The 25,879-nt window shown below is 40.7% G+C and overlaps 1 protein-coding gene across 1 annotated transcript; it reads right to left on the bottom strand.

The window, feature by feature from the left end:
- Positions 1 to 6,614: 6,614 nt before the first annotated feature.
- LOC138766525 (mucin-2-like) lies at positions 6,615 to 25,167 on the bottom strand. The gene is made up of 4 exons (XM_069944116.1): positions 22,656 to 25,167; positions 11,359 to 21,075; positions 9,605 to 9,681; positions 6,615 to 8,699 (listed from the first exon to the last, which is right to left on the bottom strand). Exons 1-4 carry the CDS (start codon positions 25,165 to 25,167, stop codon positions 8,484 to 8,486), a joined length of 12,522 nt encoding a protein of 4,173 aa, XP_069800217.1. The 3' UTR covers positions 6,615 to 8,483.
- Positions 25,168 to 25,879: the final 712 nt, after the last annotated feature.

The raw sequence follows: 25,879 nt of genomic DNA, 5'->3' as shown, positions 1-25,879 counted from the left end.
GCAACGTCTATTACTCGCTGGGGTACTCAGATTTTCCCTTTCGTTCCTGAAATAAAAGGGTGTCCTGACTTCTGCCTCAGCCCGTATAATGCAGAAGTAATTGCTTCCTATGAATATTCTATTGCTGATTATCTATATCTAGGTCTGGATACAAGATTTTATCTCATAGTTTTACCGCATATTTTACATATGTCCTATATATATGCCTGACTCATAGTGAATTCTGGAGCAGGCATATAGTTACATCCCATCCCACTTCCATGGATGTAGGTTCCATGTTAGGAATTAGAAACATCCACATTGCCCCCTGCTGGTTTCCAGTAAAATTTTCTGTTTGGAAACTTCTTCAGTCCATTATCCAGGCTTTTAAAAACATGGTAACTTTCTTCCAGAAACAGCACCACTTCTGTCTTTAGTTGGGGTTTTGCAACTCTGTTGCAATAAATAAAGCTGAACTGCAATACCACATTCAACCTGAGAACAGGGTGGCGCTGTTTTTGCCAGAAAGTAGCAGTTTTTTTTGTAAACGGTGCAGAGATGCTGGTGTTGCCATACTGTTTTTGAAACGCCGCCCGGTTCCTGCGCTCGTCATAGTTCTTTTCCTGAGCACCGGCCCGGCGGACTTGGTGCTATAAAAAATGAGAAACAGTGAGTGTCTCCAGGCAATACGTAGTCAGTAGTTAGGCGAGTCCTGGACTGCAGACAATTGTGAAATAACCAGTTTAGCAAATAAAAATCTAACATTGCATCAATGACATTTTGACAGTGATGGGAAATTTTATTACCCAACTATTACCTGTTGCTAGCATTGCACCATTTCGGTCTTTTATATGTTGATCTGAAGTTGAGTGACAGGTTGGATCCACATAGTACATTTATGTATAACAAGAGAACATTTTATATCTTGACCTTATTTCTCACACAGTCCAGAATGTACATTGGTTATATCTGGAGATGAGCGAACCTGGAGCATGCTCGAGTCCATCCGAACCCGAACGTTCAGCATTTGATTAGCGGTGGCTGCTGAACTTGGATAAAGCCCTAAGGCTATGTGGAAATCATGGATATAGTCATTGGCTGTATCCATGTTTTCCAGACAACCTTAGAGCTTTATCCAAGTTCAGCAGCCACCGCTAATCGAATGCCGATTCTTCAGGTTCGGATGGACTCGAACCCGAACCCGGTTCGCTCATCTCTAGTTATATTCTATCCTGATTACAGTGGATCGTTCTGGTGCAGTTTACCGGAGCGAGATTTGTCCATCCGCTGAGATTCCTTCCAAAGTCGGTGAAGGTTTCTTGTTCACAGACAATAGGGATCTGGCATAAAGTTGTTGTAATGCCCCTTTCTGCCCAACTATCGCAAACTTCCATAAACTTTATCAACGTCTCCATCTCCTTTATCCCTTTGACCTAATGGGATAAAGTATAAACTGCACTATGCTGTTTTAGACATGAAAAACAATGACTATCCAAGACCACGCTCCCATTGACTTTGGTAGGAGATGGGGAAACAAGCCGAAAAGAAGTAACATATCACGTCTTATTAGTGTGGCATGGTGCTAAAGCTCCCATTGAAGTCAACTGGAGTTTCAGGGCTGGCTGCCGTGCTGGAGGGGGATCAAAAAGATAACTATGTGAATCACACAGACACATCTTGTGCACATGCAAACAAGGTCCTGACTCAACCTTTGACATGTCCTTTGTCATATTAATTACTGTAGTTCCCCTATAAAAGACCTAAATATCCAGGCTATACCCAATATAAAGAACATCTCCCTTTATGTCTTATTTATGTCCTGGCTGCCAGCTATAATGGTTTGAGTTAAAGGGGTTATCCAGTGCTACAAAAACATGGCCACTTTCTTCCAGAGACAGCTCCACTTTTGTCTCCAGGTCAGGTGTGGTTTGCAATTAAGCTCTATTCACTTCAATGGAACTGAGCAGCAAAACCTGCACCCAAACTGGAGACAAGAGCAGTGCTGTCTATGAAAAAAAAAGTGGCCATGTTTTTATAGCATTGGATAAGCCCCTTTAAATCAAAGGAGAAGAAGCTAGCTACTTCCTGTTTCCCTGATATGGTCATAGAATTAGAAGCCTCAATCTACACAGTTTATTTAGTTACACTGGTTCCACAACATGATTTATGTAAAATTATGTTTATGTAATGTTATATTGCACAATTATCAAGGGCTTTGCACCTATTTTTCGGTGAATAAGTGTTGGTTGGGCCCATTTTTTGGTCTAAGTGGTATTTATAAACCAGCATTCAATGTGCAAATAATTATTAGATGCAATTTTTTTTTTTATAATCCAGAATTTGCACCTTATTTATCATGCACGGACTGGGCGAATACATGTCAAAAAATACAAAAAATGCTGTGTGCAAATTTATCAAGCCAGTGCGCATATTTGATAAATGAGTCCGAATTGGCTGGGGGTAGAGAAGTCATAATGCAAAAAAGGGGGGAAAGTGTCACTTTAAAGATATTGTCCGACCAAGTGGAAACAAGATCTATCAATGCAGAGAGAAACATGCATTGTTAACTCTAATAACGTTTTGTAATGTTTCCCAAGTGCTATTGACTGAGGCATCTAAGGGGTAAAAAAAACTCTAGCAGCTCAGGCGATGGGACTGAACAATGCATAGCACTGCAAAATGTTTTTAAAGTTCTGTCGTAAAAAGGTGACGCATGAGAAGAAGCCGTCTAATCTGCTATCATAAAAACACTAAATGGTGGTTATTAAGCGGTTAAAGGAGAAACAATCAAATAATAATAAACAGAATAAACTAATTATAGGTGATGATTATAGAATAAGCTCTATATGGCAATATGTGATCGGAGAACATTATTTACCAAGTCTACCAGGTTATCATATAAATGTCGTGTACGAAATATAGAACAGCAAATATAGGCAGATCTTTTGGAAAATATTTAAATTAAGAGAAATATAATATTTACTTGAGATTATAGATATTTATATGTTCATTTACTAGACGGCTAAAACAGGTTTTATCATTGGAAAACCCCTTTAAATTTCCTTAAGTAATGACCATTTGAAGGGTGGAAAGAGATTTTTCAAACTGGCTTTTGGCAAAGGTGGCATCTTCTCCTATGGCAGACTGTTACTAATATATACAGTGTGTATATATATATATATATATATATATATATACAGTGTATATATATATATATATATATATATATATATATATATATATATATATATATAGTTCTTTGCACATAATTTAATTACATTAAGACAAAACACCCCGGCGTGAAGATCCTATCCCAGTTATGGTAATCAGAGCTGTGAGTGTAGTCAGTGCATGATTATATGTATTATTATATATATAAAACACATCACTATATTCATGTTTCTAATAAATTTGTCACATTCTGTTTACAGATGGTAGAGGCCCCCCCGCACGGCAAGAGAATATGGGTACTTGCTCCCCTAAGAGCATGACATACAGCATCACCCCCATCCCATACCTCTTTAACACCAACAGTGTCTATGGGCGAATACATTTTTTTATTAGAGTCCAGGAGAGAAAGAAGCGCTGCACCTCACACCTATGGCTGACACTAATGCCTCTCGGCTGCATATAAAAATACATCAGAAGTTTGTGTGTAAATTGATCAAGCCACACTGCCCCATGTACCAACGGGCAGGTCTCTGATACACATGGGTGCCTACACTAAGTCCACACTGTGTCGGTCAGTGACCACCACCCCCACCAGGCGTGCCCAGGCAGGGAAGGGAGGCCATGGAACGACAATGCAACCCCCATGTCACAGGACTAGACACAAAAAAAACACCCAGCCGGCACCATCGGTTCTTTCTCTCCTGGACCGTATTTATTTATTTCTTTTCTAAGTGTTTTTGCACTCCTCCTGGCAAGACCCACATGACCCCAATTAGCAGGAGACACCTGAGTGCACATATTTTAATCCCTCCTGTCTTTCCCATTCTGTCTGCAGCAGCTATGGTGAGTGTAATACCTTATCCAGACTTGTGCTGTTTGGGGGCAGCCTCCTCCGCCAGTGGTGCCTGCTGGGTGTTTTTTGGGGGGCCTTTTTGGGTCTGGTCCTGTGACATGGGAGTTGCAGGGCCGTTCCATGGCCTCCCTTCCCTGCCTGTGCACGCCTAGCGGGGGTGGTGGTCACTGACCGACACAGTGTGGACTTAGTGTAGGGACCCATGTGTATGAGAGACCTGCACATTGGTACATGGGGCAGTATGGCTTGATCAATTTACACACAAACTTCTGATGTATTTTTATATGCAGCCGAGAGGCACTAGTGTCAGCCATAGGTGTGAGGTGCAGCGCTTCTTTCTCTCCTGGACCACATTTTTTATTAGGTCAGTCCCTATATACAAGGCAGAGAGCCCCCCCCCCCTTATCTACTGCTCCCCTGCAGCTGTACAGGTTTTACTTTATCATTAAAACTATATTGGCTAACTAATTTTCCAGTCAAAAATACCTAAATTCAAAATATTTTTAAAATTAGTTTGCCGATATAGTTTTAATATAAACCATGAAACCTGTATGGCTACTAGGGAGCATTAGATAAGGTGGACTCACCACTTTATACACTGTATATAGTGAGATATATGTATGTCATGCTCTTATGGAGCAAGTACCCATATTCCCTTGTTGTTTAGGAGGGGGGGGGGGGGGTTCTGCCATCTGTAGCCATAAATGTGACAAATCTACTAGAACCATGAATATAATGATGTGTCATAGGTATATAATAATAATATATACAGTATAATCATGCACTGACTACATGCACAGCTCTGATTACCATACCTGAGATAGGATCTTCACCCCGGGGTGTTTTCTCTTAATGTAATTACATTATGTGCAAATGAAGAGAATTTGATAAATTAGGTTGGATTCCTAGAAAAATACCTATGGGAAGTGAATGAAATTAATATTATAATGATATATTAAAAATGTAAAGACGGTGGTGTGTTTGTATACGTAAACAGGATTTTTCCAAAATGTCCTTTCCTGCACATGTACCCATACGTACAGAGCTTTTATAGAGGATAAAAAACCCTTATAGTTACGTGTAATGGATAAGTAGGTTATCTATCTGGTGTCTCTCTAAGAAAAAATGCTTCTGGTGGATGTCTGCGGACTTTGTCACCACAAAAACATTCAAGTGTCACTGTTGTGTGGAAAAAAAACTTTTACATGTCATAGAGATAGGTCAAAAGTTTTGATAAGTTTTTAGACCTGTACTGATCGGGAAAACGAATGGGGAGAAGACCACTCTGCAGTACGTCCTCTCCAGGCTCTGTGTAAGACAACAAATTCAGGCTCCATAGACTTACATTATGAGCCAGAAACTTTTTTCTAACACAGAGCGGGAGCGGACCGTGCTGCAGCGCATCCTCTCCCGCTCGTTCTCCTGATCGGCACAGGTCTGAACACTCAGACCTGGACCGATCAAAACTTTTGACATGTCAAAAGTTTTTCAAAACGACAGCGACACCTTAATCATTTTAAGTATATGTTATTTCAGGGAATACATGACTATAGAGTTAATCGCAAATGAGAAGTCGCTGAACCTGACGAAAGTTTGGATTTGCAAAATTCCGAAGGACCGGCATTTGAATCCTGCTGCCTGGAGAAGGTGGATGTAGCCCGACTTCCTGGAAAACATGGATACTTTAGGTTGTATCTAAATTTTCCAGGCAGTCTCTGGAAATCATCCACCTTCTCCGGCCAGCAGGATTCAAATGCCGGTCCTTAGGGAATGTGCAAACCCAAACTTTCGGCAGGTTTCCTCATCTCTTTCTGTGGTTCTTTCCTCTTCACAGCTGGCATAGACAGTCTTGCTCCCATCACTAACGGAGCTCCCCAACGCCTTTAATAAAGAGTACCCGTCTTTAAAATTTATGTCAGAGAGACATATCAAAAGCTTTTATCAATCTGAGTCTTAGAAGTTTAATTTCATCCCACTAACTTGTAACAATAGAGGAGCCTCCTCAAGCAAGGACTGAAGCCATCAAGTGAGGGGAGTGGACTCTTTCCACCACTCTTGTCCCACTCCCAAAGTTCTAAGAAGTTCTTAGAATTTAAGATTTGCTACATATAAAAACATGGTGGTCTTCCATGGTCACCTTTTATTTTGTCCATCAACAAGAAAATACATAGAAATAAATTTTGACCACTGATCCTTCTTTAGTTATTCACTAGGTCTTTCGTGTAAGGACCCTGAAAAAAAAACGTCCCGTAAGTGTATCATAACGAGAAGGTGGGACAATGCAAATGGAGACACACCTGATTCTTCAAGTTTGAAGTGAAGTTTTTAAGTCAACATGTCCGGACAATATGCCGCCGAGTAGTAGCAATAACTTGTCGGTTGTCTGAGTGGGGTGTGCATTGATTGAGTCTGGAATGCTGACCCATAAATGATCTAAAGTAATGGGTATATTATATCATAAGTCAATGAGCTACTCCCCAGATGTAACTATCTACTCAAGGTAACCATGACTCCTTACGTCTTCATCTTCAATTAGAATAGATTTTAACGAGAAAAAGAATTGAGTCGAAATATAGTTTACAGAAAGCTTGGTGATTTCTTTTAATCATAAATAACAATAAAAGCTGTGATAATAAAGCTATAAACTCCTGCATACAAATATAAAATAGGAATCATCTGTAATAGAAGTAGGGGACATCTAGAGGTGCCAACTTACGTATTTACAATATGGTACATGTAATAAATAGAAACAACATCTGAGTGTATAAACTGGTGCAAATGGCAGTGCTCTGTGCCACAAGTGATTTCAAGGGTTAACGTATTGATGTTAGAAACATAGAAACAAGGTAAATCAACAGTTCATGACTTAAATCCAAGAAGTTTGGGGTCTAGAAAAAGGAGGAGTTGGTGACACGTGGGTTCTTTCAATAGTAGTGCAGTCCATCAAGTCCAACCAAGAAGCTTGCCTATTCAAATTTAATCAACTTATTGTGAAAATAATAACCTCTAATATAGTTTTGTTTTTTTATTTTGTTTTGTTTTTTGTTGCTTTTTTGGCCCACTGTAGTTTTTTGGTTGAGAATTTCATAATCCCGGTAGACTATGAGTTTAGTTTTTCATGGTCTATGAACGACAGCGTGGGCCTCTTTACAAGTTAGTATGGCAACCATGTGGTACTTTCCTGGCCAAACACATGATAAAAAGTTGAACTTTTGGTAACTTTACTCATTTTGCTTCAATTAATCTCTGAGTAGACTGTGATCAAACAGGGGATGCTGGAAAGTTTGTGGTCAGAAGACTGAAGAATTATGAATGCAGCTCTGGAAGTAAATGGACTATTATACACATTATAACTAAGGTCCAATAAAAGATTTAACTCATCAAACCAAAAATTTTAACCACATTTTTCCATGATTTATGAGTTGGGGTATGTGAATCATTGAAAGCCCAAAGCTGTTTTGGAGCTTTCAAGAAAAATTTACTTGTTAAGATGGGACCATACTATACGGCCCTTTAGGTCTGCACCGGTTTGAGTAGTTTTTTGTTCACCCAAGTGCACTTGGCGAGTTTTTCCAGAGTCTTTGGTGACTGAGCGTGAATACAGATATCCACTGACCATTAAGAGAAGGTTAATGATGAGTTGCAAAGTTGAAAAAAAATGCCGGATTCAGGGCAAGGGTATTTCTTTATTCTAATAAATATTTTACTAGGAAAAAATGAATCAGTACAGTATAATAATCTCATAAAAAAGCAATACACATAAATATTTATACACGTGTATTTGAAATCAATCACATACAAAAAGGTTGCGAGAAGATGTCTTTTATACATTTTTTTTTTTTTAATCAACATCGCCACTCTTGCTCCTGGGTTATCACCAGCATTGCAGCTTAAGTGAACAGTGCTGAGCTGCAATACCACATTCAACCTGGGTGGCGCTGTTGTTTTGCTACATGTTTGTAATTTATTACACTTTGCTCTAGCCTTGTACAGTGTGCTTGGTATGAGATATTGCAATATGCCAAATAATTGTAAACATGTTCAGGACCAAAGGTGGGTAGGCTCCAGCCTAGTAAGTATAAACTGGTTACAATGGGCTGTAGAACATCGGGTTAAATTTTTGATTTTGGGTACCTCCACCAATAACTGTTATCTTCTTGGTCTCTCCAGTGAAAGGAGGATAGATCGGGTGCAAAATGTAGATTAGAATGGGTTGAATTTGAAAAGTAAGCTTGTAAGACTGAATAAACCACTTAACCTGATCCTTTAGATAGACCTTTAAATTCTTTAATTGTGGAAACTTTTTTCTTCATGGCCGTCAATGGAAACTCAAAATCAGGATAATATCAGCCTTAAGCTCACCTGCTAAGCCAAGGGGGCCTTCATTTTTATTTTGACAGTCCACAATGACCTTCTCAGTGCCCCCGCTTTCTATCCGGTATTGATGATTGCAACAAGTGCCAAGTCCCGTTTAGACCAATCAGTTGAGGTTCTCACCACACTGAGGCCTGGAGCAGAATTTGTCACTAATAGTCGGCCTCGGAATACACTCTACCGGAGCTCCACATTCTGGGTCATGACTTGGTTCAGTACAATTCCAACATCCATAGTGCGTGTTGTAGCCTGGATAGGCCTGATAGCAGGCCTGGGCTTGGGGCTTTTTGCAACACCTTGACATTAGTAAACAGGCTCTTATCTGTATAGAGGAGAAATGGGCATTAATGATGTTATATACGGCTTACTGGGTTATCGGGTTTCAAGTAACAGGGCTGCAGATTAGGTTCATTATACATGACAGAAAATTCTATTTTTTGTCAGAGGACCACAGCCACCATTTTCCAACACGTGTTGGCATCACCATCAAAAAGACACAATAAAAGCTGTTATTTCAATTGAGAACTATTATAAAATACATTAAAATCCACTAAATTGGAAGACTGCTGACCCAGATTCCTATTCCTACATCCGTTGACAGTAATACAAAGCTAACAACCAGTGGGTGTGGGCCCACTGTGCCAACTGATCAAGTTGACTTTGGGCCAGTCTAAGGTCCAGTTCACACTGAGCAAGAATGGCAGAATTCCACGGTGGATCTCTCCATCGCGGACTCTCGCCGGACTCAGTGTCCAAATGGGAGGACGCGTGCGCTTCCACTTCCTCTTCTCTCTGCTCAAAGAATTGAGATTGAGATGGTGGTAAGTCCGCCATTTTTGCTCAGTGTGAACTGACCCTTACAGTAGTAATGTCCTGTGTTGCCTATAGCAGCCAATCACAGCTCAACTTTCATTTTACCAGGACATATCAATATTTGAAAGCTGAGCTGTGATTGGTCGCTATGGGCTACAACAGAGATTCTTACTATAAGAGTATTTGATAAATCTCAATCCTTGTTTTTGCTCTAGAGCCATTAGGTGGCCTTACATTATTATAACACAATGTCACCTGGAGGCTGATAATACGGGTGCATTTTTGTGACTGTATTATGGCTGCAAATCTCAGTCTGACTTTGGGTCTAATGATCTTAACTCACAACATGATAGAGATTTGGGCCATCTTGTGTGAAACACAAAGGTAGAGTGTATAAAAAAAACAGCTACTTACCCCGCAAAGAAACCCTATTAACATAGCAAATGCCAGTATGACCGCCAGTGCAATTAGGATGATGCCCCAGAATGGCACTGTAATAAAGAATAATCTATATAATTAATATGGATGTGCCAGTTATTAACATTGCTTCCAAACAATGAGAGATCATCATGGTATAAACGCATTGTGTGTCATAGAATTCTCCAAATACTGATGGAAAAGATAAGATTTAAGTTATACAGATAAAAAAGACTTTAGAAATTCAGGAATTTCTGATGTTAACGTTCACAATGAGATGAAATATTGGGCTGTGTCGTAGTGTTGGCCTCACTGACCTAATTTTTTCGTAACCAGCAATACATGGTCTACATTAGACCACACAGCCCCTTATTAGGGTACATATACCCCCAAGGAACTGTATACAACTATTGTTATGGCTATAATTTTTTTTTCTCACTTGCATATTTATTGTGTCAAGTCATTATAACAGGGCAAACTTAACTTAAAAAAAAAATTAAAAAAATTTTGCTTATTTTAAGTAATGGTATACCTTGTAAAGTTGAATTATACATTTTGTTTGTCTAAAATATTCTGTATTTTATAGTTTTTGAGTTGAAACGGGAGGCTAATAGCAACATGGAACAAAGATCTCCTTCCTGCATTTAGCCCCTGCATCTTGTATTCTTTTAACCCTTTCACAACCAAGGGACCTTGATACATCAATGACCAGGTGGTTTTTGGACTTCAGCTTATGGTATCATAATGATCCCATAAGCTGAAGTCTGTAGCTCTGCCCCCTCTCCTCTGTCCCCTGACGCTGTTAGAAGCCGGCCTTCCCTCCCTCCGTTCCCCGCCGGCCTCCATGCTGACCACCGTATCTATTGGGTTGACTCTCAGCACCGGAGCGCAGCTATCACTGACAGCCAGGACTCGCCACGGATGACACAGGCACAACTTTCGTGCCTTTGTCATTAAGGGATCGAAATTTACGGCAGAAGGTTCTAAAAGTGGATAACCCTAATGTTTAAAACATTTGGGGGTCTGGAACCAGTTAAGCTTGTGTTAAAAACTTAGCTTTTATTTAGGAATCTATAATGAGAAATCTTGATGGTTCTCATTTATTTATAATAGGGTCTGCCAAGTTTCCATTGGTGCCCCCAAATTTTTGATGACAGCAAAATCAGAAACTACAGGAAGCCTGGTTGAAGCATTGGTTTCAATAGGGTCCTCCAATTAACGATTGTAAACAAGTGCTGTTTTGAACAACCTGAAATTGTTCACCATAATACATGGAATGTTAGGCCTTAATTAGGTGATTACGATTGTTTGTATACATTATCGTAATAATAAGTGAGTGATGCGCAAAGATGATTTTATAGTCAACTCAAAAAATGCCATCGACATATAAATTTTCGTTAGTCGTTTGATCGTTGACTGCATACACGTGGAAAAATTATCGCTCAAATTGCAGAATAATCTTTCTGTGTAAAAGGACCCATAGACCTCTAGTGGTCGCCTAACTACAGTGCTGATTTTATTTTTTTTATAGTGAAACCTTAACTGAACTGGATCTTAAAACAAGTAAAGGAAAAGACTATAAAATTGTGGTACTATAGTATAAAACTATAAAATGTTTCTCAAAGGACAAATATTCTTCAATATATATGTATATATTTTTTTTTAAGTTAGAACATTTTTGGAAAATACATACACAAAAAGTTTTTCATTAGCATTCATAAAAATTCTCTTAATTTGAAATTTGTACTTACGGTCTTCATCAAACTGTTCCATGGCAGCAATGTTAACCTGTGGGAAATAATCGTGTTGTGTTGTTGGAGTAGAAGTAGTAGTTGTTGTAAGCGAAAGGGTTCCTGCTGTTTGAGTTTGAGCACCAACATTTACAGTAGTACCATTTGGAAGAATAAGAGTGAAGCCTGGTTGTGTAAGTGGGCCTGCATTGGAATTACTTGTAGTAACAGCGGTGTCGCCAGTAACTGCGGCTGTAGATAAAGTTGTAGGGCCGGTGACTGCTTCAGTGGTAACAGCTACTGTAGTTGCTGTATCATTTGGAAGAATAAGAGTGAAGCCTGGTTGTGTAAGTGGGCCAACATTAGAATTACTTGTAGTAACAGCAGTGCCACCAGTAACTACGGCTGTAGATAAAGTTGTAGGGCCGGTGACTGCTTCAGTGGTAACAGATACTGTAGTTGCTGTATCATTTGGAAGAATAAGAGTGAAGCCTGGTTGTGTAAGTGGGCCAACATTGGAATTACTTGTAGTAACAGCGGTGTCGCCAGTAACTGCGGCTGTAGATAAAGTAGTAGGACCGGTGACTGCTTCAGTTGTAGCAGATACTGTAGTTGCTGTATCATTTGGAAGAATAAGAGTGAAGCCTGGTTGTGTAAGCGGGCCTGCATTGGAATTACTTGTAGTAACAGCGGTGTCGCCAGTAACTGCGGCTGTAGATAGAGTAGTAGGACCGGTGACTGCTTCAGTTGTAGCAGATACTGTAGTTGCTGTATCATTTGGAAGAATAAGAGTGAAGCCTGGTTGTGTAAGCGGGCCTGCATTGGAATTACTTGTAGTAACAGCGGTGTCACCAGTAACTACGGCTGTAGATAAAGTTGTAGGGCCGGTGACTGCTTCAGTGGTAACAGATACTGTAGTTGCTGTATCATTTGGAAGAATAAGAGTGAAGCCTGGTTGTGTAAGCGGGCCTGCATTGGAATTACTTGTAGTAACAGCGGTGTCGCCAGTAACTGCGGCTGTAGATAGAGTAGTAGGACCGGTGACTGCTTCAGTTGTAGCAGATACTGTAGTTGCTGTATCATTTGGAAGAATAAGAGTGAAGTCTGGTTGTGTAAGTGGGCCAGCATTGGAATTACTTGTAGTAACAGCGGTGTCGCCAGTAACTGCGGCTGTAGATAAAGTAGTAGGACCGGTGGCTGCTTCAGTGGTAACAGATACTGTAGTTGCTGTATCATTTGGAAGAATAAGAGTGAAGCCTGGTTGTGTAAGCGGGCCTACATTGGAATTACTTGTAGTAACAGCGGTGTTTCCAGTAACTGAGGCTGTAGATGAAGTAGTAGGGCCATTGACAGCTTCACTGGCAACAGATACTGTAGTTGTTGTATCATTTGGAAGAATAAGAGTGAAGCCTGGTTGTGTAAGTGGTCCAACATTGGAATTACTTGTAGTAACAGCAGTGTTTCCAGTAACTGCTGCTGTGGACAAAGTAGTAGGACCGGTGACTTCTTCAGTGGTAACAGATACTGTAGTTGTTGTATCATTTGGAAGAATTAGAGTAAAGCCTGGTTGTGTAAGTGGTCCAACATTGGAATTACTTGTAGTAACAGCAGTGTTTCCAGTAACTGCTGCTGTGGACAAAGTAGTAGGACCGGTTACTTCTTCAGTGGTAACAGATACTGTAGTTGTTGTATCATTTGGAAGAATTAGAGTAAAGCCTGGTTGTGTAAGTGGTCCAACATTGGAATTACTTGAAGTAACAGTGGTGTCACCAGTAACTGCGGCTGTAGATAAAGTTGTAGGGCCGGTGACTGCTTCAGTGGTAACAGATACTGTAGTTGCTGTATCATTTGGAAGAATAAGAGTGAAGTCTGGTTGTGTAAGTGGACCTACATTGGAATTACTTGTAGTAATAGCGGTGTCGCCAGTAACGGCGGCTGTAGATAAATTTGTAGGGCCAGTGACTGTTTCAGTGGTAACAGATACTGTAGTTGCTGTATCATTTGGAAGAATGAGAGTGAAGCCTGGTTGTGTAAGTGGGCCAACATTGGAATTACTTGTAGTAACAGCGGTGTCGCCAGTAACTGCGGCTGTAGATAAAGTAGTAGGACCGGTGACTGCTTCAGTGGTAACAGATACTGTAGTTGCTGTATCATTTGGAAGAATGAGAGTGAAGCCTGGTTGTGTAAGTGGGCCAACATTTGAATTACTTGTAGTAACAGCGGTGTCGCCAGTAACTGCGGCTGTAGATAAAGTAGTAGGACCGGTGACTGCTTCAGTGGTAACAGATACTGTAGTTGCTGTATCATTTGGAAGAATAAGAGTGAAGTCTGGTTGTGTAAGTGGGCCTACATTGAAATTACTTGTAGTAACAGCGGTTTTTCCAGTAACTGCGGCTGTAGATAACGTTGTAGCGTCGGTAACTGCTTCAGTTGTAGCAGATACTGTAGTTGCTGTATCATTAGGAAGAATAAGAGTGAAGCCTGGTTGTGTAAGTGGGCCAACATTGGAATTACTTGTAGTAACAGCGGTGTCGCCAGTAACTGCGGCTGTAGATAAAGTAGTAGGGCCATTGACAGCTTCAGTGGTAACAGATACTGTAGTTGCTGTATCATTTGGAAGAATGAGAGTGAAGCCTGGTTGTGTAAGCGGGCCTGCATTGGAATTACTTGTAGTAACAGCGGTGTCGCCAGTAACTGCGGCTGTAGATAAAGTAGTAGGACCGGTGACTGCTTCAGTTGTAGCAGATACTGTAGTTGCTGTATCATTTGGAAGAATAAGAGTGAAGCTTGGTTGTGTAAGTGGGCCAACATTGGAATTACTTGAAGTAACAGCGGTGTCACCAGTAACTACGGCTGTAGATAAAGTTGTAGGGCCGGTGACTGCTTCAGTGGTAACAGATACTGTAGTTGCTGTATCATTTGGAAGAATAAGAGTGAAGCCTGGTTGTGTAAGTGGTCCAACATTGGAATTACTTGTAGTAACAGCAGTGTTTCCAGTAACTGCTGCTGTGGACAAAGTAGTAGGACCGGTTACTTCTTCAGTGGTAACAGATACTGTAGTTGTTGTATCATTTGGAAGAATTAGAGTAAAGCCTGGTTGTGTAAGTGGTCCAACATTGGAATTACTTGAAGTAACAGTGGTGTCACCAGTAACTGCGGCTGTAGATAAAGTTGTAGGGCCGGTGACTGCTTCAGTGGTAACAGATACTGTAGTTGCTGTATCATTTGGAAGAATAAGAGTGAAGTCTGGTTGTGTAAGTGGACCTACATTGGAATTACTTGTAGTAATAGCGGTGTCGCCAGTAACGGCGGCTGTAGATAAATTTGTAGGGCCAGTGACTGTTTCAGTGGTAACAGATACTGTAGTTGCTGTATCATTTGGAAGAATGAGAGTGAAGCCTGGTTGTGTAAGTGGGCCAACATTGGAATTACTTGTAGTAACAGCGGTGTCGCCAGTAACTGCGGCTGTAGATAAAGTAGTTGGACCAGTGGCTGCTTCAGTGGTAACAGATACTGTAGTTGCTGTATCATTTGGAAGAATGAGAGTGAAGCCTGGTTGTGTAAGTGGGCCAACATTGGAATTACTTGTAGTAACAGCGGTGTCGCCAGTAACTGCGGCTGTAGATAAAGTAGTAGGACCGGTGACTGCTTCAGTGGTAACAGATACTGTAGTTGCTGTATCATTTGGAAGAATAAGAGTGAAGTCTGGTTGTGTAAGTGGGCCTACATTGAAATTACTTGTAGTAACAGCGGTTTTTCCAGTAACTGCGGCTGTAGATAACGTTGTAGCGTCGGTAACTGCTTCAGTTGTAGCAGATACTGTAGTTGCTGTATCATTAGGAAGAATAAGAGTGAAGTCTGGTTGTGTAAGTGGGCCAACATTGGAATTACTTGTAGTAACAGCAGTGCCACCAGTAACTGCTGCTGTAGATGAAGTAGTAGGGCCATTGACAGCTTCACTGGCAACAGATGTTGTAGTTGCTGTATCATTTGGAAGAATAAGAGTGAAGTCTGGTTGTGTAAGCGGGCCTGCATTGGAATTACTTGTAGTAACAGCAGTGTTTCCAGTAACTGCTGATGTAGATAAAGAAGATACAGTTGTAGTAAATGCTGTAGACATTGTAGTAGCTATGGAAGAAGTGGTTGCTTCAGCAGTTGTAGTTGCTTCAGTTGTTGTAGGTGCTGTTGTTTCTGCAGTAGTTGTAGGTTCACTTTTATTAATGGACACTGTACTTGTAGGTGCTGTTATAGTGGTTGCAGTAGATGTAGGAACAGTTGTCTCTGCAGTAGTTGTAGGTGCAGTTGTAGTAGTTGCTTCAGTTGTTGTAGGTGCTGTTGTTTCTGCAGGAGTTGTAGGTTCTGTTGGACTGGTGGCTACAGTAGTTACTGTAGGAACAAATGTAGTAGTTTCTTTTGTTGTTGTAGGTTCAGTTGTAGTAATGGCTACAGTAGTTGTTGAAGGTGCAGTTGTAGTGGTTGCAGTATTTGTAGGTTCAGTTGTAGTACTGGCCACAGTACTTGTAGGTGCTGTTGTAGTGGGTGCAGAAGATGCAGGTGCAGTTGTCTCTGCAGTAGGTGTGGTGGTGGTGGCTCCAGTAGTTGTTGTAGGAGCAGTTGTAGTTGTTATTTCTGTAGTAGTTATAGGCTCAGTTGTACTGGTAGGCATATTAGTTGTTTTAGGAGAAGTTGTAGTTACTTCTGCAGTTGTTTCAGTAGTAGAAATAAGTTGGGCAACAGTTTCGGTAAGTGGTCCAACATTTACATTTTCTGTAGAAATAACTGTGCTTGTTGCAGTAGTTGTAGTAGCTACAGGAAAACTTGTTGCTGCAGTAGTTGTACTTGCTACAGTTATCGGTGCAGTTGTAGTGATGGTCTCAGTTGTAGGTGGAGTTGATTCTGTAGTAGTTGTAGGTTCAGTTGTGATGAGTATTGTAGTTATGGGTGACCCAGATGTAGTGAGTGTTGTAGTTGTTTGAGCTTCAATTGTAGTGGGTGTTGTAGTTGTGGGAGCTTCAGTTGTACTAAGTATTGTAGTTGTGGAGGCTTCCGTTGTAGTAGGTATTGTAGTTGTGGAAGATTCAGTTGTAGTGAGTATTGTAGTTGTGGTGGCTTCAGTTGTAGGAGATTCACTTGTGAGTATTGTAGTTGTGGAGGCTTCAGTTGTAGTGAGTATTGTAATTGTGGGGACTTCAGTTGTAGTGAGTATTATTGTTGTAGGAGCTTTACTTGTAGTCAATATTGAAGTTGTGGGGGCTTCAGTGGTAGTGGGTTTTGTGGTTGTAGGAGCTTCTGTTGTATTGCTTATTGTAGTTTTGGGAGGTTCAGTAGAAGTGAGTGTTGAAGTAGTCGGAGGTTCAGTTGAAGTGGATATTGTAGTTGTGGGGGCTTCAGTCGTAGTGGGTATTGTAGTTGTGGGAGCTTCACTTGTAGGGATTAATGTAGTTGTGGGGGTTTCAGTTGTAGTGGTTATTGTAGTTGTGGGAGCTTCAGTTGAAGTTAGTATTGTAGTGGTGAAGGCCTCCGTTGTAGTGATTAATGTAGTTGTGGGGGTTTCAGTTGTGGTGATTAATGTAGTTGTGGGGGTTTCAGTTGTAGTGGATATTGTAGTTGTGGGAGCTTCAGTTGAAGTGGATATTGTAGTTGTGGGAGCTTCAGTTGTAGTGATTAATGTAGTTGTGGGGGTTTCAGTTATAGTGGATATTGTAGTTGTGGGAGCTTCGGTTGAAGAGGATATTGTAGTTGTGGGGGCTTCAGTTGTAGTGGATATTGTAGTTGTGGGAGCTTCAGTTGAAGTGGATATTGTAGTTGTGGGAGCTTCAGTTGTAGTGATTAATGTAGTTGTGGGGGTTTCAGTTGTAGTGGATATTGTAGTTGTGGGAGCTTCGGTTGAAGAGGATATTGTAGTTGTGGGGGCTTCGGTTGAAGTGGATATTGTAGTTGTGGGAGCTTCAGTTGTAGTGATTAATGTAGTTGTGGGGGTTTCAGTTGTAGTGGATATTGTAGTTGTGGGAGCTTCAGTTGTAGTGGATATTGTAGTTGTGGGGGCTTCAGTTGAAGTGGCTATTGTGGATGTGGGAGCTTCAGTTGTAGTGGTTAATGTAGTTGTGGGGGTTTCAGTTGTGGGAGTGGACATTGTAGTTGTGGGGGCTTCAGTTGAAGTGGATATTGTAGTTGTTGGGGCTTCAGTTGTAGTGATTAATGTAGTTGTGGGGGTTTCAGTTGTAGTGGATATTGTAGTTGTGGGAGCTTCAGTTGTAGTGATTAATGTAGTTGTGGGGGTTTCAGTTATAGTGGATATTGTAGTTGTGGGGGCTTCAGTTGAAGTGGATATTGTAGTTGTGGGAGCTTCAGTTGTAGTAATTAATGTTGTTGTGGGGGTTTCAGTTGTAGTGGATATTGTAGTTGTGGGAGCTTCGGTTGAAGAGGATATTGTAGTTGTGGGGGCTTCAGTTGTAGTGGATATTGTAGTTGTGGGAGCATCAGATGAAGTGGATATTGTAGTTGTGGGAGCTTCAGTTGTAGTGATTAATGTAGTTGTGGGGGTTTCAGTTGTAGTGGATATTGTAGTTGTGGGAGCTTCGGTTGAAGAGGATATTGTAGTTGTGGGGGCTTCAGTTGTAGTGGATATTGTAGTTGTGGGAGCTTCATTTGAAGTGGAAATTGTATTTGTGGGGGCTTCGGTTGAAGTGGATATTGTAGTTGTGGGAGCTTCAGTTGTAGTGATTAATGTAGTTGTGGGGGTTTCAGTTGTAGTGGATATTGTAGTTGTGGGAGCTTCAGTTGTAGTGGATATTGTAGTTGTGGGGGCTTCAGTTGAAGTGGCTATTGTAGATGTGGGAGCTTCAGTTGTAGTGATTAATGTAGTTGTGGGGGTTTCAGTTGTAGTGGATATTGTAGTTGTGGGAGCTTCGGTTGAAGAGGATATTGTAGTTGTGGGGGCTTCAGTTGTAGTGGATATTGTAGTTGTGGGAGCTTCAGTTGAAGTGGATATTGTAGTTGTGGGAGCTTCAGTTGTAGTGATTAATGTAGTTGTGGGGGTTTCAGTTGTAGTGGATATTGTAGTTGTGGGAGCTTCGGTTGAAGAGGATATTGTAGTTGTGGGGGCTTCGGTTGAAGTGGATATTGTAGTTGTGGGAGCTTCAGTTGTAGTGATTAATGTAGTTGTGAGGGTTTCAGTTGTAGTGGATATTGTAGTTGTGGGAGCTTCAGTTGTAGTGGATATTGTAGTTGTGGGGGCTTCAGTTGAAGTGGCTATTGTAGATGTGGGAGCTTCAGTTTTAGTGGTTAATGTAGTTGTGGGGGTTTCAGTTGTGGGAGTGGACATTGTAGTTGTGGGGGCTTCAGTTGAAGTGGATATTGTAGTTGTTGGGGCTTCAGTTGTAGTGATTAATGTAGTTGTGGGGGTTTCAGTTGTAGTGGATATTGTAGTTGTGGGGGCTTCAGTTGAAGTGGATATTGTAGTTGTGGGAGCTTCAGTTGTAGTAATTAATGTTGTTGTGGGAGCTTCGGTTGTAGTAATTAATGTTGTTGTGGGGGTTTCAGTTGTAGTGGATGTTGTAGTTGTGGGAGCTTCGGTTGAAGAGGATATTGTAGTTGTGGGGGCTTCAGTTGTAGTGGATATTGTAGTTGTGGGAGCTTCAGTTGTAGTGATTAATGTAGTTGTGGGGGTTTCAGTTGTAGTGGATATTGTAGTTGTGGGAGCTTCAGTTGTAGTGGATATTGTAGTTGTGGGGGCTTCAGTTGAAGTGGATATTGTAGTTGTGGGGGCTTCGGTTGAAGAGGATATTGTAGTTGTGGGGGCTTCAGTTGTAGTGGCTATTGTAGATGTGGGAGCTTCAGTTGTAGTGATTAATGTAGTTGTGGGGGTTTCAGTTGTGGGAGTGGACATTGTAGTTGTGGCGGCTTCAGTTGAAGTGGATATTGTAGTTGTTGGGGCTTCAGTTGTAGTGATTAATGTAGTTGTGGGGGTTTCAGTTGTAGTAGATATGGTAGTTGTGGGAGCTTCAGTTGAAGTGGATATTGTAGTTGTGGGGGCTTCAGTTAAAGTGGATATTGTAGTTGTGGGAGTTTCAGTTGTAGTGATTAATGTAGTTGTGGGGATTTCAGTTGAAGTAGATATTGTAGTTGTGGGGGCTTCAGTTGTAGCTAGTGTTGTAGTTGTGGGAGCTTCAGTTGTAGTGATTAATGTAGTTGTGGGAGCATCAGTTGAAGTGGATATTGTAGTTGTGAGGGTTTCAGTTGAAGTTAATAATGTAGTTGTGAGGGTTTCAGTTGTAGTGGGTATTGTGGTTGTGGGGGTTTCAGTTGTAGTGGATATTGTAGTTGTGGGAGCTTCAGTTGAAGTGGATATTGTAGTTGTGGGGGCTTCAGTTGTAGTGATTAATGTAGTTGTGGGGGTTTCAATTGTAGTGGATATTGTAGTTGTGGGGGCTTCAGTTGAGGTGGATATTGTAGTTGTGGGGGCTTCAGTTGTAGTGATTAATGTAGTTGTGGGGGTTTCAGTTGTAGTGGATATTGTAGTTGTGGGAGCTTCAGTTGAAGTGGATATTGGGGTTGTGGGGGCTTCAGTTGTAGTTAGTGTTGTAGTGGTGGGAGCTTCAGTTGAAGTGGATATTGTAGTTGTGGGGGCTTCAGTTGAAGTGGATATTGTAGTTGTGGGGGCTTCAGTTGTAGTGATTAATGTAGTTGTGGGGGTTTCAGTTGTAGTGGATATTGTAGTTGTGGGAGCTTCAGTTGAAGTGGATATTGTAGTTGTGGGGGCTTCAGTTGAAGTGATTAATGTAGTTGTGGGGGTTTCAATTGTAGTGGATATTGTAGTTGTGGGAGCTTCAGTTGAAGTGGTTATCGGGGTTGTGGGGGCTTCAGTTGTAGTTAGTGTTGTAGTGGTGGGCGCTTGAGTTGTAGTGGATATTGTAGTTGTGGGAGCTTCAGTTGTAGTGGATATTGTTGTTGTGGGGGCTTCAGTTGTAGTGGATATTGTAGTTGTGGGAGCTTTTGTTGAAGTGGGTATTGGGGTTGTGGGGGCTTCAGTTGTAGCTAGTGTTGTAGTGGTGGGAGCTTCAGTTGTAGTGGATGTTGTAGTTGTGGGAGCTTCAGTTGTAGTGGATGTTGTAGTTGTGGGAGCTTCAGTTGTAGTGGATATTGTCGTTGTGGGGGCTTCAGTTGTAGCGGATGTTGTAGTTGTGGGGGCTTCCGTTGTAGTGGATATTGTAGTTGTGGGAGCTTTTGTTGAAGTGGATATTGGGGTTGTGGGGGCTTCAGTTGTAGCTAGTGTTGTAGTGGTGGGAGCTTCAGTTGTAGTGGATGTTGTAGTTGTGGGAGCTTCAGTTGTAGTGGATATTGTCGTTGTGGGAGCTTCAGTTGTAGTGGATGTTGTAGTTGTGGGGGCTTCAGTTGTAGTGGATATTGTAGTTGTGGGGGCTTCAGTTGTAGTGAATGTTGTAGTTGTGGGGGCTTCAGTTGTAGTGGATATTGTAGTTGTGGGGGCTTCAGTTGTAGTGGATATTGTCGTTGTGGGGGCTTCAGTTGTAGTGGATGTTGTAGTTGTGGGAGCTTCAGTTGTAGTGGATATTGTCGTTGTGGGGGCTTCAGTTGTAGTGGATGTTGTAGTTGTGGGGGCTTCCGTTGAAGTGAATATTGTAGTTGTGGGGGCTACAGTTGTAGTGGATATTGTAGCTGTGGGAGACACAGTTGTAGCTGTAGTTGTAGATGTAGTTGGAGCTTCCGTGGATGTTGAGGCTGCAATAGTTAAATCAAGACAAATCCATGAATAATCGAATATTGTGAAATTAAACAAATTTTGTATTTATTAAATAAAATGTCTGTAAATAGATAGACGATAGATAATGATGTATTTGTTTTATGAGAAGTAAAATCCACTGGGGATCAATTCTACTACAGAAAAACGCACACAGAGACAATTTTTACATGACCCTTGACTAATATATATTTAAGTTTCATATAAATGAAGTATAATAACTATATAATTATGAGTGTTGTAACTTTCTTAAAGTACGAATTCTCTCTTGTCACTTTCCCGCCCACCCCTGGTAATGTCCCGCTGCTTGTCCATTTCTCTGCTGCCACATGTAAGAGAAATAAAACACAAATTCCACTTACATGCTGCAACACAGAAAGGTTTAAAGAGCAGGACACATGAGAGTGATACTTCATTGCTTTGAAGACCCCTGAGTCCCGCACATTTGTCAACATGCTGGAAGTCTTAGAACAGTTGTCAGGTTATCAGTGCAAGGGAGGTGAAGCAGAAATTTTCTGTGTCCAGCTCTTTTTTTATTTTATTTATCGTTATTTATAATTTTTAAATTAAAAAGGAAAATTCACTTTTAAAATCATATAGAATCAGGAAGGTTACATTTAAATTATTGTGTCCAGCTCTTTAACCCTTTGCAGCATGTAGCTGAACTTTGTACCTTGTGTCACTTGTGTCACTTATATATTTCAGCAAAGAAATGGTTAAACAGCAGGGCAGGATATTTCTACTTCATCGCTCCTGCACTACCATACTTCACATTGAAATCAAATAAATCAAATAAAAAAAAAAAAAAAACATGCTCAGTCCCATTTCCCAGGTCTTTTTGTTATCATGCAGGGAGCCATTGAGCATCAGCACAATTAATGCAACTTTTTCTAACCAGCACTGGACACATTAGGTGGACATTTTGAGAAGGAACTTAAAGACAACTGAGAATGCTATAACCAGTATGTAACAGTATCCAGACACTGAATTTCAAAGAATATTTTTAAAAAATAATTTTGTGTAATCTCATAGGGTATGACTTCAGCTGTCAATGGCTAGCGGGCAATATCAAGAGATTCCAGAAGCCAATCTGAAGATGAGTGGGGGAACCCCCCACTCTCTAGCTATGAGTCCCCTCCCTAACCCCATTTTGCAAGTAGATCATGCTACACAAATAATTTCAGTAGTCAAATTGTTACACAACATGAATGAAATAAACATTGTTAACATAATATGTCACTATCAGTATATGATAAATGTTAACTGGTAGAGTATTTAGAATACTGTTGGTAAACTAGTTACCTTAGCTGTTGCCCTTGATACCATCTAGGGCACAACTAACATTTATCATCCAATCTAAACTATTGGTAAGCAAAGATGTGCGGGAAAAATATTGTATGTGTCCAGATTTCTATAATAAATAGAACAGCAAGCCATTATGAAATGTCAATCAGACTAATGTCAATACTTACATAGAAGACAATAAATAAAATTGTCCATATAAGGTGCCACAATTTAAAGGGCATAAAGATATGTATAAAAAACATGGGGTATGATATGCCTGTTGTGGGTTCAGTTGTAGTCAGTATTGTGGTGGTAGGTTCCATGACAGTAAGCATGGTTGTTGTGGACTCAGGTGTAGTCAGTAATGTAGTTGTGGTTGATTCATTTGTTGTAATAGTTTCAGTTGTAGTCTGTGATGTAACTGTGGTAGGTTTACCTGTACTGAGTGTTGTAGGTTCAGTTGTAGTTAATACTGTGGTTGTAATAGTTTCTGTGGTAGACAGCATTGTTGTTGTGGTGGGTTCGGTTGTAACAAGCATTATTTTTGTGGGAGGTTCAGTTGTATTAATTGTTGTGGTAAATTCAATTGTAGCAAGTATTGAGGAGGTGGTGCTGGGTTCAGTTGTAGTGAGCATTGCAGTGGTAGGTAATGGTGTTGTGGTAGACTCAGTAGTAGTAAATGTTGCTGTTGGTTCAGTCGTATTAAGTGTTGTTGTGGTGGAATCAGTTGTAGGGAGCAATGTAGTGGTAGGTACAGTTGTAATTAATATTGTGATAGGTTCAGTTGTAGTCAGTGATTTTGTTGTAGTAGGTTCACTTGTAATTAGTGATGTGGCAGGTTTACTTGTAGTCAGCATTGTAGTAGGTTCAGTTAAAGTGAGCATTGTTGTGGAAGGTTTGGTTGTAGTAAGTGTTGTTGTTGGTGAAGGTTCTGTTGTAGTAAGTGTTGTGCTGAGTTCAGTTGTAGTGAGGATTGAAGTGGTAGGTGCAGTTGTAGTAAGTGTTGTGGTAGGTTGAATTGTAGTTAGTAATGTGGTAGGTTCAGTTGAGAGTATTGTGGTTGTTGCTGTTGTAATATGCACTGTTGTAAATTCACATGTAGTTACTTGTGTGGTAGGTTCATTTGTGGTTCGTGTTGTGGTAAATTCAGATGCAGTGAATGCCTTGGTAGGTTCATTTGTGAGCATTGCTATTGTGGGAGGTTCAGTTGTAGTGAGCAATGTTGTGGGAGGTTCTGTTTTAGTGAGTGTTGTGGTAAGCTCAGTTGCAGTAAGTATGGTTGTGGGTTCAGTTGTAGTTAGCATTGTAGTGGTAGGTACAGTTGTGGTAAGTCTTTTGGTAGGTTCAGTTGTAGTCAGTAATGTAGTTGTAGTAAGTTCAGTTGCAGTAAGTGTTGAGGTAGGTTCAGTTGTAATTAGTGATGTGGTAGGTTTAGTTGTAGTGAGGATTGTAGTAGGTTTGGTTGAAGTGAGCATTGTTGTGAAAGTTTCAGTTGTAGTGAGCATTGTTGTTGTGGGAGGTTCTGCTCTAGTCAGTGCTGTGGTAGATTCATTTGTAGTGAGTATTGTAGTGGTTTGTGCAGTTGTAGTAAGTGTTATGGTAGGTTCAGTTGTAGTAATTGATGTAGTCGGTTCAGTGTTAGTTAGTGTTGTGATAGATTCAGATGTAGTGAGTGTTGTGGTAGGTTCAGTTGTAAGCATTGTTGTGGTAGGTTCAGTTGTAGTAAGTGCTGTTGTGGTAGATTCATTTGTAGTAAGCATTGTTGTAGGAGGTTCAGCTATAGTGAGTGTTATTGTGGGTTCAGTTGTAGTGAGCATTGTAGTGGCAGGTACAGTTGTAGTTAGTGTTGTGGAAGCCTCAGTTGTAGTCAGTAATGTAGTTGTGATAGGTTCACTTGTAGTAAGTATTGAGGTAGGTTCATTTGCAATTAGTGATGTGGTAGGCTCAGTTATAGTGAGTATTGTAGGTTCAGCTGACGTGAGCATTGTTGTGGAAGGTTCAGTTGTAGTGAGTGTTGTTGTGGGAGGTTCTGCTGAAGTCAATATTGTAATGGTAGGTTCAGTTGTAGTGAGCATTGTGGTAGGTGCAGTTGTAACTAGAATTGTTGTGGAAAGTTGAGCTTTTGTTAGTGTTGTGGTAAGTTCTAATATAGTGAGTGTTGTGGTAGGTTCTGTTGTAGTCAATAATGTAGCTGTGGTAGGTTCAGTTGTAGTAAGTGTTGAGGTAGGTTCAGTTGTAATTAGTAATGTGGTAGGCTCAGTTGCAGTGAGTATTGTAGTAGGTTCAGTTGTAGTGAGCATTGTTGTGAAAGGTTCAGTTGTAGTGAGTGTTGTTGTACTGGGAAGTTCTGTTTTAGTGATTGTCGTGGTAGATTCAAGTATTGTGGTGGTAGGTACAGTTGTAGTAAGTGTTGTGGTAGGTTCAGTTGTAGTTAGTGATGTGGTTGTTTCAGTGGTACTTAGAGACATTGTAAGTTCAGTTGGAGTTAGTTTTGTGATAGGTTCAGATGTATTGAGTGTTGTGGTAGGTTCAGTTGTAAGAATTGCTGTTGTAGGAGGTTCAGTCGTAGTAAGTGTTGTTGTGGTAGGTTCATTTGTAGTAAATGTTGTTGTGATAGGTTCAGATGTAGTGAGTGTTGTGGAAGGCTCAGTTGTAAGCATTGTTTTGAGAGGTTCAGATGTAGTGAGTGTTGTGGGTTCAGTTGTAGTAAGTATTGTTGTAGGGGGAGGTTCTGTTGTAGTGAGAGTTGTTGTGGTAAGCTGTGTTGTGGGTTCAGTTGTAGTGAGCATTGTAGTGGTAGGTACAGTTATAGTTAGTGTTGTGGTAGGTTCAGTTGTAGTCAGTGATGTAGCTGTGGTAGGCTCAGTTGTAGTAAATGCTGAGGTAGGTTCTTTTGTAATTAGTGATGTGGTAGGCTGTGTTGTAGTGAGTATTTAAGTGAGCGTTTTTTTCAAAGGTTCAGTTGTAGTGAGTGTTGTTGTTGTGGAAGGTTCTGTTGTGAGAGTTTTTGTTGTAAGCTCAGTTGTAAGTGTTGTGGTTGTGGGTTCAGTTGAAGAGAGCGTTGTAGTGGTAGTTACAGGTGTAGTAATTGTTGTGGTAGTTTCAGTTGTAGTCAGTAATGTAGGTGTGGAAGGTTTAGTTGTAATAAGTGTTGAGGTAGGTTCAATTGTAGTTAGTGATTGGGTAGGCTCCGTTGTTTTGAGTATTGTAGTAGGTTTGGTTGAAGTGAGCGTTGTTGTCAAAGGTTCAGTTGTAGTGAGTGTTGTTGTTGTGGAAGGTTCTCTTGTAGTGATTGTTGTGGTAGATTCAGTTGCGAGTATTGTAGTTCTTGGTGCAGTTGTAGTAAGTGTAGTTGTAGCTTGAGTTGTAGTGATGTGGTCGTTTCAGTAATAGTCAGAGATGTAGTAGGTTCAGTTGGATTTAGTGTTGTGATAGATTCAGATGTAGTCAGTGATGTGCTAGGTTCAGTGGTAAGCATTGTTGTGGGAAGTTCAGTTGTAG

Source organism: Dendropsophus ebraccatus, chromosome 10 (assembly GCF_027789765.1).
Source record: "Dendropsophus ebraccatus isolate aDenEbr1 chromosome 10, aDenEbr1.pat, whole genome shotgun sequence".
NCBI classification, from domain to species: domain Eukaryota; kingdom Metazoa; phylum Chordata; class Amphibia; order Anura; family Hylidae; genus Dendropsophus; species Dendropsophus ebraccatus.
This window is presented reverse-complemented; position numbering and strand designations above follow the sequence as displayed.